Source organism: Anopheles stephensi, chromosome 2 (genome assembly GCF_013141755.1).
Source record: "Anopheles stephensi strain Indian chromosome 2, UCI_ANSTEP_V1.0, whole genome shotgun sequence".
Taxonomy (NCBI): Eukaryota; Metazoa; Arthropoda; class Insecta; order Diptera; family Culicidae; genus Anopheles; species Anopheles stephensi.
In genome coordinates this window covers 60,669,272-60,683,211 of record NC_050202.1, presented here as the reverse complement: position 1 = coordinate 60,683,211, position 13,940 = coordinate 60,669,272, and the positions used below count along the sequence as shown (strand labels likewise).

The window sequence follows — 13,940 nt, the reverse complement described above, 5'->3', positions numbered from 1 at the left end:
ATATTAATTCTTTTAAAATCACCGATGCTTACTCCATCTTCTGTTTCTTTTTTGCAGAACATATTGGAAAAGTTCAATCCCGGAGCACGACAGTTGATCAGCGCTGGCAAGGCGTACCTGAAGGCACTGCATGGAGCGTCCACCGCGTCGAACGTTTTCAACGAGGCACTCGCCAAGATCGCCGTCAATGCACAACAGGGAGGAACCATCGACATTGGTAAGTACTCAGAAGCATCTAGCGAATCGTCCTGCTCTTGTGATTTGTGCGCGCGATGAAATTTTATTGTACCGAGATATCTCTGACTGCTTGACGTCGAATCGCACCTTCCAGACTTTGCTTGCAATTGTCGATCATGAACGCACGCTGGTAAACATTTCTTGGCGGACCTGCATCTGAATGCTCTCTAGGAGGACAAGCATCACCGGTGACCATTTGCTGCTAAAACTTGCGCAGCAGTGCGATTCACTCTTTGATATTTCACCCCTTCTGCTGAATACATTCGCTAATGGGCAGCTAGCTCTCGGTCGTGTGTGTGTCCTTGCCGAGGGAACCCGTTTATGTGAACATGCATGTAGCCATCACATTTGCACGATCTCCAACGAGCTGCGAACAGGTTATGAGAAGGTTAGCTTTGTTTTTCCTGTTTTTGTGTAAATTAAGCTACATTGATGTTGCTGAGATGGTTTCTCTTGCTGGATGGCAGACTGAAGTGAGCCTCCGCTTATGATGTGCTTCCGGTAATACATTTGGTCTAAAGACCCTCAGGTTTATGGCTTTTCGAGATGTGTTCTAGTGCATCAAATGAAGCGTTGAGAGGGATTAAAAACTAGACGTTTAAATTGAGGCTAATTGAATGATGTCGAGAATATTGTATGAAGCCTGCCCAGAAAATGTATCTCGCAATCTGGTACTCAGAACTGAGCTTGAAGTACAGTTGTTTTATTAAAAAAAAAACAAATTCTGATAAATTCCATATAAAGTCCATATCAGCTAAAATACTTTTATATCCGAAGAAAATTTGATGAAGTCAAGGATGTTGTGTGTGTTGTGTATAGTTTTGAAGTACTGGTTATTATAAAACACTGTTAATGATACACTTTTAACATTCGACAAATCATTCCTACATGAAGAGGACCCGAATGAAATCATCCTCGAAACATCCGCGTCATCGCACTCTCATTGCAAGCCTGCCGACTTGGTACACGTTGAGTGCACCTGGAAATTGGATTCTGAGAAATTAATTTAATTTTACCAACTGCCAGCTGGGATCACTTCCTAGCTAGCAAAGTCCAATTCAGCACGAGCAGAAATTAAATTCGTCCCGAGGAATAAAAAACCAAACATAAAACATCCTCACCGGCAGCGCCATATTCGACGTCTAATCTTATCAGCCAATATTAAGAGAGATGCTGCCAGTATCCGTACATCTCTTCCGTATATGCATCTGTCAATGAAAGAAATCCATTTTCTCCATTACGCTTCTTGCATGCTTCCTCACGTGCCGAAGGAAAAGTCACCTGGAATGCTGGCAAAGGAAAAACAGGGGGGAAAAACGTCATTCCCCGTTCTAAGAGGACTGCAAATCCTGCTCTTAGGCGATTCGTGCGATTCAGAAGCCTTAAATTGAAAATGAAAAATCAACAAACCCACCTTCCAACGTTCCAGCTCAGCTGTCTCAGCTTCCTGACGACGATACCTGTAGAACCTCTAGAGACTGTGTGTGAGGCTGTGTGTGTTTTCAACTCACTTGCTGCCGGTGTTCCTATCTCGCCTGAGCATTCGGCGAACGAGCAGCATATGAGCGGTGGGCTGTTGATTTCTTTTCCTATATTTTCTTTCCATTTGTGGTGTGGTGTGAGATTTTTTTTTTGCCCTTCCACTGTTGACTCCTTTTGCTCATTCAATTTCAACCAACACATCAGATTGTGTGGTGCTGATGAGGTGGAAAATTCAATGAAATCTCACCATATGTCTGTGCTGGCTTGGTTGGTTCAGCTAGCTTTTCCTTCGTTCGAACCAGGAAGACAGAACGCCGGGACTTGTAAAAATGGAAGGCACCAACAAAAAAGCTCTGCGATAACCAAATATCACCTCGTACGATCTTGCCTTCGATTCCGGTAGAGCTGTATGCAGAGATTTCGGTTCTACGATAGCCGTGGTGGATTGGGCAAAAAGGGAGTGCAAATGAAATGTGTTGTTCGCCCGGTGCCTTAGCCTGAAGCCCTTCAAGCAGCAATCGTTTCGTTTTCTGAATGAGCGATTTAAGCATTATGCAGCTCGATTTGCTTTACGGTGCATTTGGCACGAGATTTTTATCGTTCGCCGTCGTATCGGTACCGTCGGGTTGGAGCAGTACCATGCCGGAATTCAAGGAAAAGCGTTGGAAGGTAGCTCTGGATGTATGCACGGTGAAACGAATAGTCAATGATGCAAACATAAAACATCAGTCTTTTGCACCATGCACCGTGTGTTCGCAAAGAAAAAGGAAAATTTAATTTAAAATGAAAATATTTAATCCGTAATCTATTTGATGCAATTTTTTGCATGTGAATACTTGAACTCGTTAAGCTCTGTCTCGCTAGCTACTCTATTCCATGGAACGGAAACTCATTTTCGCTCACATTCGAACGGATGGGTGATGTTTATTAGACTAATTAATATAATCATCATTCCGTTCAGCGACATCACCGCCACCGTTAGTCCCATCACGAGACGAACTCATTCATCTGTATTGATTGCCATGCTTGGATATCATCCTCGCGGAGGGCCTTCCGCTCGGTAACCACCACACCAAAGGTTATGGGCTCATCAATTAACAGCATCTGCTGCAGTCCGACGCTGTGATATCTCCACCTTATTACCGGACATCATACCTCTCGATTATCTCACCACCAATCGCTTCATTTACCTCTTATCACATTGAGCATCCAACAGCGGCAGCGCATCGCCGGACACAAGATGGCGTGGCGATAATTTGTAGTCGTACGCCCATTCCTGCGTTACTAGCGCTGCAAGGAATGGGGCGCATTTTTTAACCATCAGGAAGCGTTGACTGGAAAGTGTTTGATAATCAACGCGCCGCAGTGTGTTTGTCTTGGGAAGTTATCAGCAGGTTTCTCTTTCACCTGCTCACAACATTCCAGCACCGTTGCACCGTTTTGATCGATGTTAATCCGTAACCGATCGACGGTGACGACATCTGCTGTCCGGCCACCATTCTACCAACCGGGATGGTGGGCTAATGGCGCTCGGTTAGCCAGCCTCAATCAGTGTCCAATTACTGTCAGCGGACACTAGCCAAACGCGCGCCCTCCAGCAACGCACAGTAAATGCAGCGAAAGTGGTGCGTGTCGCGTGTGATGATGTACTGCAGAAGAATGCTTCGGCAAACTACTCTCACTTGGAGCCACCACATCCGGCAGGACTGTCCGGACGACGGCACTTCCTGACGAGAAAGTCCCATCGCTAGGGTTTGCTTGAGTGCGTGTCTGGGTGAACTTTATTGCGCCCACTGTTTGCAACCGATGCACGTTTTCATCCCTTGCCGATCGGTGGATTTTGATTGATTGGGCCCCGCAGAGTAGCGTGCCTCTGGAGGAGGTCGGAGACATTCGTTTAGATTCCGCTCGAATGCAAATCGGAATGGGTCGATCCGAGGCCCGTACACATGCGGGAGTGAATTCGAATTTCAGATTTGTTGTGTTCCTGGTGCACACCGAGGGTATTTTTTTTATTGCGATTATGTGTGTGCACTTGTGCACATTTGCATTGCGCGGGATAAAAATGCATACCGCAAACGCTTCCCGATGGGCGGCGATAGTGTCACACGGTACGAGCGTTAGCGTTACGGATTGCATTCGATTGCATACGTGAAGGGGCTGTTTTTTTGTTGTTGCTTTGTATTGCGATCGTTTTCTGGTACGTGCCTCGGTGTGCCTCGTTCGAAATGAAACGATGAACCACCAGTCGACCGGTGGGATGCGAACATTTCACATTCATTTCCCGAACGTGCTCCCTCTGAACGTGGTAACCCCCGGTTTGCCCGGAGATGGAAAACAAGTGTGCCATACAGGAGACTGGCGGATGAAAAAACACTTCGTCAGCTGCACTTTTATAACACACAAAAATAAAGAACGGTAGCGTAAACCTCCCCTCCCTCACGGGTAGGTGCCTGCGAAATATTGCGCTTATTTTTGCAGCATGGTTCATTATTAAAAACCGCACTTTTTATCATTGAATAAACAACCATTCGCCGGGGTTTTTTTTTCGCTGGATTGGGGTGATTGGGGCGAAGTTTGTCGCGCAAATAAAAAGGATGCTGTTGTGCCGTGCCGTCGTACCGTGCTGTCGATATGCTTCGCACTGCCGGTGACTGCGAGTGCATTTCCTTTCTTTGTTTATATTTTCCTACCTTTTATGCACTTCGTTAGCAAGTGCTGCATTTTGTGTTATTAAACACAGCTTTTTATTAGTTGATTGATTTTTTGTTGTACGCGCACGCTTTCCCGGATGGTTCTCGTTCTCGGAAATGTTGAAGTGTTTGGCCCTCTTTATTTGAAGCTTTTTTTTCACTGTAAATGAAAATACGTAATATTAATTTAAGCTGACTTCAGCGCACTCCAAAACCACATGAAAGACAGGGTTGCGATTTTAATCAACAGCGATTTTTTTTAAGTTGATTTTTGATTATAGCGATTCGTAGTATCGCGATACCGACCACTCCATCCTATCAGATTTTTGTTTTAAAATTTTTTTGTTCACATAAAAGTCTTAACAGAAAGAAAATAATTTCCAAATTCGTCCATGATGAATTTTAGTTTGGCTCTATAACCTCAGAAGGTCTTTTACTGATGAGGGCGGGCTGGTAATAGCGGCGACAATGGCGTCAATCCTCCCACCGACAAGGTCCTGGTTGAAATCCCATCCCAACCCACCATAGTGTGGATTGATTATCCTGATATTAAAGGTATCAATGGGGGTATCATCCTCGGTTCTGCCGTATGAAGATCGACTGGACCGCTCAATTCTTCTTCGTTGGCACTTCATCCTCGCGAGGTCTAGCCTGCTATTTCTGGCTTTCTGTAAATTGATTTTTGTCCCGTAGCAAAGTAGTCGGTCCTGCGTACGGGGAGGCGGTCTGGATGGAATTTGAACCCGAGCCCTGTCCTGTAAAAACCGGCGCCGCTGTCATGTTGGCCACCGGAACGCCCAATACTAGAATTTAATACTGACCCGACGATACTGTGGTGTATCCTACTTCATCGCCAACCAAACAGTCAGCAGCGCGGGGTGAAAAAACTTTATCATCGACTTCATTGATCAATAATTTAAATAAAGTAGCTTTTTTGGACAAATAATGTACCAACATCACTCGCTGGTCTTTGATGCATTTTGGCTTCATTTATCTGTTTTTGTTTGCATTTCCCGGGAAAAATGGAAATGTATTTTCCAGAATTAAAAACTCTCCCACATGAACTCAAAAGCACCCGAATGTCCTTTGATGGCTCGCCGGAAGAAAAAAAAATTGTCCTTTTATGAGGAAAAACATATATAAAAGAACGAAAATAAAACCCGACAATAATGATAATGATGATGCAAATTGGTGCATATTTGCATGTTGTGAGTCTTTTTTTTTTGTATTTCATCAACCAAAAATTCGCAAAAGAAGGATGTATTGACACACACATCATCAATCAATTTTTAAACAAATTTCTGTTTTCCCGGCGAAAATGGACCCAATCGTTTGCGCACTGCCGCCACCGGCACCGGTCATTAATTTTATTTATCTCGAACCCCGAATGGGTATGTCATCGGTTTGAGCGTACTGCTGAGTTGGTTGGGAAGCAAACAAAAAATAGTCAATCGACCCGGCAGGAAAAGCGTCCAGTTGGTTGGAAAATTTGTCTGCATCACATGAAAAAAATATTGACAAACTGAAAGGGGGAGCAGTAAATTGAAAACAAAATAAATAATCAATTGTTGCATGTCGTTTCAAGTTACACTCGGTGGGCCAGCAGTGCTGGAGCATGCTTATTGTGAAGTGAATGAAAGTGTTGTGTTTTAAATTTGCTTTTTAATGATGTATTAATTTGCATTGAGTACATGCGCTTAAAATAATTTGGTGTGTATACTTTTGAATTTAATTTAATATCTAATTTCATCATCCGTGATCGTATAAACACGGGTTGTGTACTAGAAAGCGAAATATTATGCCTTTCCAACACCAACAACCTTGAGGCCGTTCCTGGTTCACCACACGATTGGAGTAAAAGTATCCGGGAACCTCCCCACAGTGCTGCCACGCTCTTACGCTCAGAATAGTTTCGCAAGAACCAACGTGCGTCTATCGCACGACGGCACGGGCATGGTTGGTACACGAACGTTATAAACCCTTCCATTTTCATAAATCAACATTCCAGCGCGGCACTACGACGAGGCACTACGATTAATGAGCAAACGGGCGCACAGTGGTTTGCCAGTGGCAGTTGTTAACCTTACATTTAATTTCCCACCCCACGCCCCAGACGTGCAGGACACAGAACTAAGCCCCTTTCTTTTCTACGCTGATTACAGGTTCCGCCTTGATGAACATTGTCGGTGTGTACAAAGAGATCCAGGACCAGCACATGAATATCGTAAGTTTTGCGACCGTTTGCAGTAGGCACTCGGAGATTAGAAGTTGCGCTTCGTACGTTAACACCTGGCTTGTTTTGTTTTCTCGGTCCAAATTGCTGCAAACCGTTCGATTGTAGCTGAAAGCATTCTACGTCGATCTGCTAGTGCCGCTGGAAACGAATCTCGAGAAGGACACCAAGGTGGTACAGTTCGAGCAGAAGAAGTTTCTCCAGCAGCACAAGATGCGCTCGGACAGCTACAGCAAGGCGGCCGCCACGATGAAGAAGTACCGCAAGAAGAACTCGAAAAACACACCCAAGGAGGCGGAGAAGGAAATCAAGAGCATTCAGGCGTTCGAGGAGGAAAAGCACAAGCTGGACCAGTTCTGCGAACAGAGCCTGAAGAACGCAATGACACAGGAACGGCGCCGGTACGGGTTCGTGCTGGAGCGCCAGTGTTCGCTCGCGAAACACTGGATGGCGTACCATCACTCCGGGCACATGATCATCGAGAAGTCACTGGACAACTGGAACGATGTGGCGGCGACACGCGAATTTCTGCCCCCGAACGTGGAGAACATGTTCTCGGCCAAGCAGGCGCTGCGGGACGTGGAAGATGAGGATGACGATGATCGGGAATCGATTGCATCGCAGCTGCGCAAGACACGTTCGATCGATGCGTCCTGTCTCGATATGCGTTCGCTGGCGGACGTCGCCAACAGTACGCTGCAGATGCCGCGGGCCAAGTCCGAGTTTAATCTGAACAACAATACTGGCACACTGCTGGGTGGTCACCATCACCACCATCACCATCACGGGATGATGATGATGGGAGGTGGAGGTGGTGGAGGGGGCGGCGCTGGTAGTATGGTCGGTGGTGGTAGTAACGGCAAACCGGACATTTCACACTGGGAGCGGCCCACGGTGAAGGCTCTGTATGCGTACCTGTCGTCGGGCGAGAACCAGCTAAGCTTTCTCGAGGGCGATCGCATTGCGCTGGTGGGCGATCGGGCCAAGGGTTGGCAGTTTGGGGAGAACCTGCGCACGCAAAAGTTTGGCTGGTTCCCGATAGCCTACACCGAGACCGAGCGTGATGATAAGGAGAGGTAAGAGCAGGGGAAGGTTGCGATCGTAGGGAGTCAAGTGATATCATGTGCACTTGTTTTTCGTTTTTAGCATCAGTGAGTGGGTAAAGGCTCCACCGAGCGATATTGAGCTCGATCATACGCCGGACACTTCGCTCGAGAGTACCCTGGTCGATGACAGTCTGACGAAGATGTCCGGATCGTACCACGGAGGTGAGGATGCGTCTCCAACGCGCATGTTCGGCGACACGATCCAGTACCGGCAGTCGAAGCAGTTCCGACGTCTGTCGCGCGGTGAGAAGCCACCGAAGCCAGGACCACCGCCACAGTTGCCAGCTCCGGTGCCGACACCGGTTGTGCCGAACAGTTACAGCGGTGGCAAGCAGCAGCGTCACGATGGAGCATCCGGTTCGGGTGGGTCCGGTGGAATCCCACAGTCCAACAGTTTCTCGTCGGCTGGTGCACCTCCGATGGCTTCGGATAAACGCAAATCCGGTTCGGCTACGATGAACTTCAGCAAGCCGGTAAGAATGTTTTATCTGAGGTCATAACTAGATGGAAGTTCGCCTGCTAATGCTTCTGTATTCTATGTATTCCTTGTGCAGCCGACAAGCAGCAATCCGAAGCAGAAACGACAGAGCAACGGAATGGCCAGTGCCTCGCTGCATAGCAGCAATGACAGTGGGTTCTCCAACGAACCACAACCGCAGCCGGAAGCTGATCTGTACTCTGATGAGGAACCAGTGAATCGTGTGCCGATAAGGTAGGTTAAGACTACTATTTCATGGGTCGTTTTATTGATTCGGTGAAGGCTTATAAGGTGATCGCTACTATTTATATTTGCAATACTATCCCGCTTTCCTGGTGCTTGAATGCGTTGGTTTTTTTTTTTTTGGAAGAGTGCATTGGTACAAAATACAATCCTAGAGGTAATCCTAACATTTTCTTATGCTGCAACTCGATATTCTACTAACGAAGCAGTGAAATGGGCTAACAGCGGTGGTGAAGGAATTCTCGCGTTCAGAATCCACTTGCTCACTCGAAACTATGCTCCGCAGATCGGCCCGCTCGGAGAAGAACTTGCTGAACGATCAGTCAACCCTTACCCGGACGGGTGGTCGTGACAGCAGCGTCCCTTCGCCACGCTACCACGATGAGGACGATATCTACGGTACGATTGTGCCACCTCGACCACGCCACCAGAGCCAGATGATGATGCGTCAGGCTAACAGCTACGGTAACATTGCCGAAAGCAACTCGGGAACGCTGGAGTACGGATATCGCTCGCGCAACCGTATGCCGTCGGAAAACCACCCGAACCAGAGCGATTCGCAGAAGATTAAGCGTACCAAATCGTTCTGGAAGTTCTCCAAATCAGAGGATCACATCCTGGAGGGGATGGCCATGTGGAAGCACAACGACATCATACCGACTGGGCGTGAAAAGCGCGAGATGGAGAAGAAAGAAGCCACACTGAAACGGAACATGCGCAAGAAGGAACAGATCGAGAAGCAGAAACAGAAAGAAATGATTGCGGCCAAGGCGGAAGAGGAACAGCAGCAGCAGCAGCAACAACAACAACAGCAGCAGCAGCAACGCCGTAAGGATAACTCCCGAGGTAACGCTAACGGTATGATGGATAACGAAAGTAACACAAGCACACTGGTGCGAGGTAACAACCGAGAGTCGCGCGACCGTGATCGAGACCTGCGTGAACCGGCCCGGGAACGTCCGCACAGTATCGCCATGATGCCGGAGCAGGAAAAGTTCCCGATCACCAAATCGGACATCGATAAGCGCATCTCGAAGATAGACCAGGAGTTCCATCAGCAGCAGAAGAAGGCAAGCCGTGCTGGGCAGGAAGAGGAACGTGGTGGACGTTCGGGACGAGATCGAGGCGATGGTGATCGTAAGCAGTCGAAGGGAGGTGGTAAGAACGATACCAACAATAACAATCGCCATAGTTACGCTGGGGAACATCTGCACCGTCAGCATCAGGAGCAGGAATTGTACGGTGAGACGCCGATGATGGGTGGTAAGCAGGGCAAGCAGGACAAGTACCGGACGACGGAGCGCGAGACGAACAAGAACCGGAACAATGATGCGCTGAACAAGTACTACCAGGATCAGACGTTTGATGATTTCTCCATTATCCCGGCTGATTCGATTATGATGCAGGACACTAGCTTCTACGATGACGACGGTATGATGGATGATATGATGCTGATGAAGACGGTTCGTCGTAAGGAGATCCTGAAGCAGTACTACTCCAGCGGTACCGATACGGAGCGCAACTCGTCCAGCTCCGACCCGTACGATTGCATCGTTGTGGATGATCATCTGGTGGCAAAGTCTGGCCGGGATCGGAAGGGTAACGGAGGTGATGGTTCCATGATGCGCATGATGCCCGACCGACGTGGAGATAAAAAGGATCGCGGTATGGCCGAGGACAAGATGGCGTTCTCTACGTTCCGAGGTGGCGTTTCGGGAGGTAATGGAGGTCGGGGTAATCAGATGGACGATGATGACGATGACACGATGATGGCTTCGATGACGCTGGAAGATGAGTTGATGGAGGAAGAGCAACAACAGCATCAGCATCATCAGCAGCAACAACAGCAACAGTCCCGTCAGCAGCAGACCCGCGATCGCCGATCGAAGAGCTCCAAGGGTAACTTGGCCGAGTCGAAGTACGAATCGGAACAGGAATCCCGCATCAGTGCTAAGATGCAAAACAATGGTCAGTCGCAACAGCAGCAGCAGCAGCAGCAGAAGCGCAAGTCCACCAAATCGATCGCCTCGGACGGTAAGGCGTACGGGCCATGGTATGACCTGTGGGGTGCGGATAGCTCAGTACACAACCAGAAGCTATAAGCCGCACCTCACCTCGATCGTTTGTTTCCCCCCCCCCCATCCGTATGGTGAATCGATCTTTAACGATGGTGTAAAGATCGCATTTCAGCCGAAAAGAGCACATTTAAAGCACACAGAGCAATCAACAAAATAGCACCTTCAACTCATTTACCAAATCATCTTTAGCAAGAAACGCTCATGAAACCGTTCTAGTACATACCAATTGCAACAGACAAACAAAGACAACTGACGCACAGGACACACCCACAGCTACTCAAAATCTTTTTGCACGCGACACGTGCACCATTTCGGCCTGGAACGAATGACCACCACCGAGTCGAGGCAACCGTACGCGTCGTCGGGTGGATCGATTTTGGTGGACAGAGAGACGGGACAGAACATGATTGAAAGACATGATTACCACCATGCAACCATTCCCAAATGCATGCAGGCGAGCTGCAATAGCAGTTGCGATGCAAACACATATTTTAGTCTTAACCTTAGGTCGATATTTAAATCGCGTCGCGTTTTACCTCAGCAGACGCGCGACGGCGAAGTCTGGTAGATATGTGTTTAAGGTTACGATAGGTGTAAGAGAGCGGAACCGCCGGATCGCGTATCCGGTGGCATCCGCCTACTCCCCCAGATGAGATAGGTTTCAGTGCGAAAAACTAGTGTAAGATGACTTCATAACCCTGTTAATGTTGCCTTTGGCCTTAGATCGTTTCTTGTTTTACACGTTTCTCTTTTTGTTTGCATGTATTATCAAATTTTATTAGTGGTTGCGGGATGTACTCCAATGTTATTGCTGTATTCGTTTTTGTTTTTAATAGTGATCCGTATTATTGTTTAGACTTGCATGCTCTACTTCCAGCCCAAACATAGTCAGTATTGAATTGTTTCGCCCCTACCCCGTATTACCCCTGTTCAGTTCTTTCAATGCGAATGCAAACATCCCCTCCCGAAAGGGGGAAATAAGGATTTCTGCTCAAATTATCGAATGTTACAAATGAGGAACCAAGCGAAATATGCTAGAATAAGTTTTGTATTTTTACCGCAAACGACGAAGTTAATGTGCCAATAGTGAGTGAAGCGCTGAGAGAATGGAAGCAGGATACAGGATGTATCAGGATGGAAAGAAATTGAGACATTCGTCCATTAGTGTAAGAGTGTAGCGTAGCACGATAGTCAACTATTTCGTAACCCTATGGACCATGTAATTTAAAACTAGTAGCAGATATGCTGCAACTTGTCCAATGAAACGAACGGCCTGGGACGTCGAGATGCATACAATAACGCACCGCGAGAACCGTACGGTGTCCGGACGTGTTTTGAAATGTTTTGTGTTTATGATTGTATTATCTATTACCGACAATAAAGTTATGTTAGTCATACAAAAAAAAGTTGTTTTCATTGAAAAAGTTCTTACAAAAAATGGCAATTGTTAGAGTTAATGCTTTAACACAAATTACGAACGTAAAGCTAGCACGATGCAGCGCCTCAAACGTATGCAATCAATGAATTCAAAATTGTGTGTTACAATTGCATAACTGTAGGCGTACTACATATCGTTCAACGGTCTCAGCTATCGCTTTTGGGTTCGGTTTTCGATACAACGAGCTGGTTTTAGCCGTTTTTAATACATTTTTTTAAACATTATTTTTATATAATCAGCATAAGTCAAGAATAACATTATTTCAAGTAATGTTAATGCAAATTTGAATCCTTAAATAGCCATCATTTTTATATTTTTCTGTATGCAATTTTCATCCATGGCATTGACACACTCGCTGTCTTGAAAATGATTCCAACACCTGGAAAATCAATTTTCAAGCTATGTAAATAGTTCTTTAGAATGCAATAGAACTATCTTATCGGTTGCGCATTACATTGTAACGTTCAAACACGCTGCCAGTGCAAACATTATCCCACCTACTGATAATGCGCTCCTCGAATCCTTACAAAGGACCACGAAAGGACCTGCTAGGCAGGTAAGGTGAAGCGATGGCAACAGCAAGCTGGCTAACAGTAATCTCGAAATTTGTTTAACCAAACCATTTCGGGAGCTCAAACAGTAAACAGCACCGGTATCAATATTGACTTCGGTTCAGCAAATCATACACAAATAAATGTCCTATCAGTCCAACTGCTAAGTAGTGGAACTTTAAATGCAAACATCTCCTTACAACAGCACTGCAAACAATAGTGTGTTTGTGATTCTTTCTTTAGCATAAATAAAGCCTTCACCGACGAATACCCCACCGTATCCATACACAAGCTAACATTTTCATCTTATCTTTCGCCATTTGGCTTCTGTTTGCCTTCGCAATCGTCAACGGATGGTGTGCAGGGCTTCCCAGTTTGCGACGGTCAAACTGCGCACGACCAAGACAAACGACCGCTCGGCACCGATTATAAGATAATTAAAAGCCATCGGAGAGCTACCCTCTCCAGAACCCATCGCCATCATCCGCCCATCGCCCAGCCGGGGAACGTCGGCATCGTCCGGGGTCGTCGGAACGCCAACCGCCCTGTCCGGTCATCTTCCAGCCCCGTCCCCCTGTCACCTGCCCACGGACCATCAACGGCTTCCCGTTGGGTCGGTGGAGCTGCAGCATCAGGATGTGTCCGCCGGTTCATCCGTCCCACCGGCTACGCCTGCCGGACCTGATCCTCTGATCCTTGAAGGTAAGCGGACGGTCGCCAACCAACCCTCACCACTGTTGGCCGTTAGCTCGGGTGCCGATGAAGGGCTGCAGCATTAGATGCATCGATGCACATCGAATCTCGGAAGTCATCCATTGCTACGAACCATTGAGCACCGATTGGTGTCCCGAACCGTTGTCATTGATGTCCTTTTTGGTTGCCTCCGGGGCAGAGAACAAGACAGTTAGGTCCAATTTTTTATTCCTCCGACACTCCCTTTCCACCCTCCATTTCCGTCCAGTCCCGGCAAGTCATTGGCGAGTCCTTCGAAGAATAGCCAACCGACTAGGCAGGAAGAAGAATGTCGGAATTCCCATCGCCCTGACACGAAACCGGGACCGGGAGATAGCGAAACGGACTTGCCTTGCTGAAAACAGTGAAGAATTTAATTGGAATGTTGTACCACTTTCAGTAGTCGGTAGGACCACTTGCAGCAGCAGCAGCAGCAGCAAGACGAACCCCGAACACACTGATATACACTGAGACGGCATCGATGATTGACTTTCGGGGCAATTAAGTGTCGGGGGCAGTATAATTAAATCGAACCGGGCTGCTGCTGCTGCTGCTGCTGCTCGTTCGACCGTTTCGGGAACAATTAATCTGCCCTACTTCGTCCTGTGGTGCCACCTTCAACCACCACCTCATGAGATCAGGCTGAAAAGGAAGAAGCAAAACATCAAT

General features: G+C 47.2%; 1 protein-coding gene across 4 annotated transcripts in view; it reads left to right on the top strand.

Moving 5' to 3' along the window:
- Positions 1–11,956, top strand: part of LOC118506516 — an 84,479-nt gene extending 72,523 nt beyond the window's left edge. For 3 of the 4 annotated variants that reach the window (XM_036043743.1, XM_036043744.1, XM_036043745.1), the window contains 6 exons: positions 58–217; positions 6,575–6,636; positions 6,754–7,721; positions 7,792–8,224; positions 8,306–8,463; positions 8,759–11,033. In XM_036043743.1, coding sequence (XP_035899636.1) covers positions 58–217; positions 6,575–6,636; positions 6,754–7,721; positions 7,792–8,224; positions 8,306–8,463; positions 8,759–10,574 — 3,597 coding nt within the window. In that variant the 3' untranslated portion in view covers positions 10,575–11,033. Of the gene's footprint in view, positions 1–57; positions 218–6,574; positions 6,637–6,753; positions 7,722–7,791; positions 8,225–8,305; positions 8,464–8,758 lie in introns of all 4 variants that reach the window. The other variant, XM_036043742.1, reaches the window with a different exon arrangement.
- Positions 11,957–13,940: the final 1,984 nt, after the last annotated feature.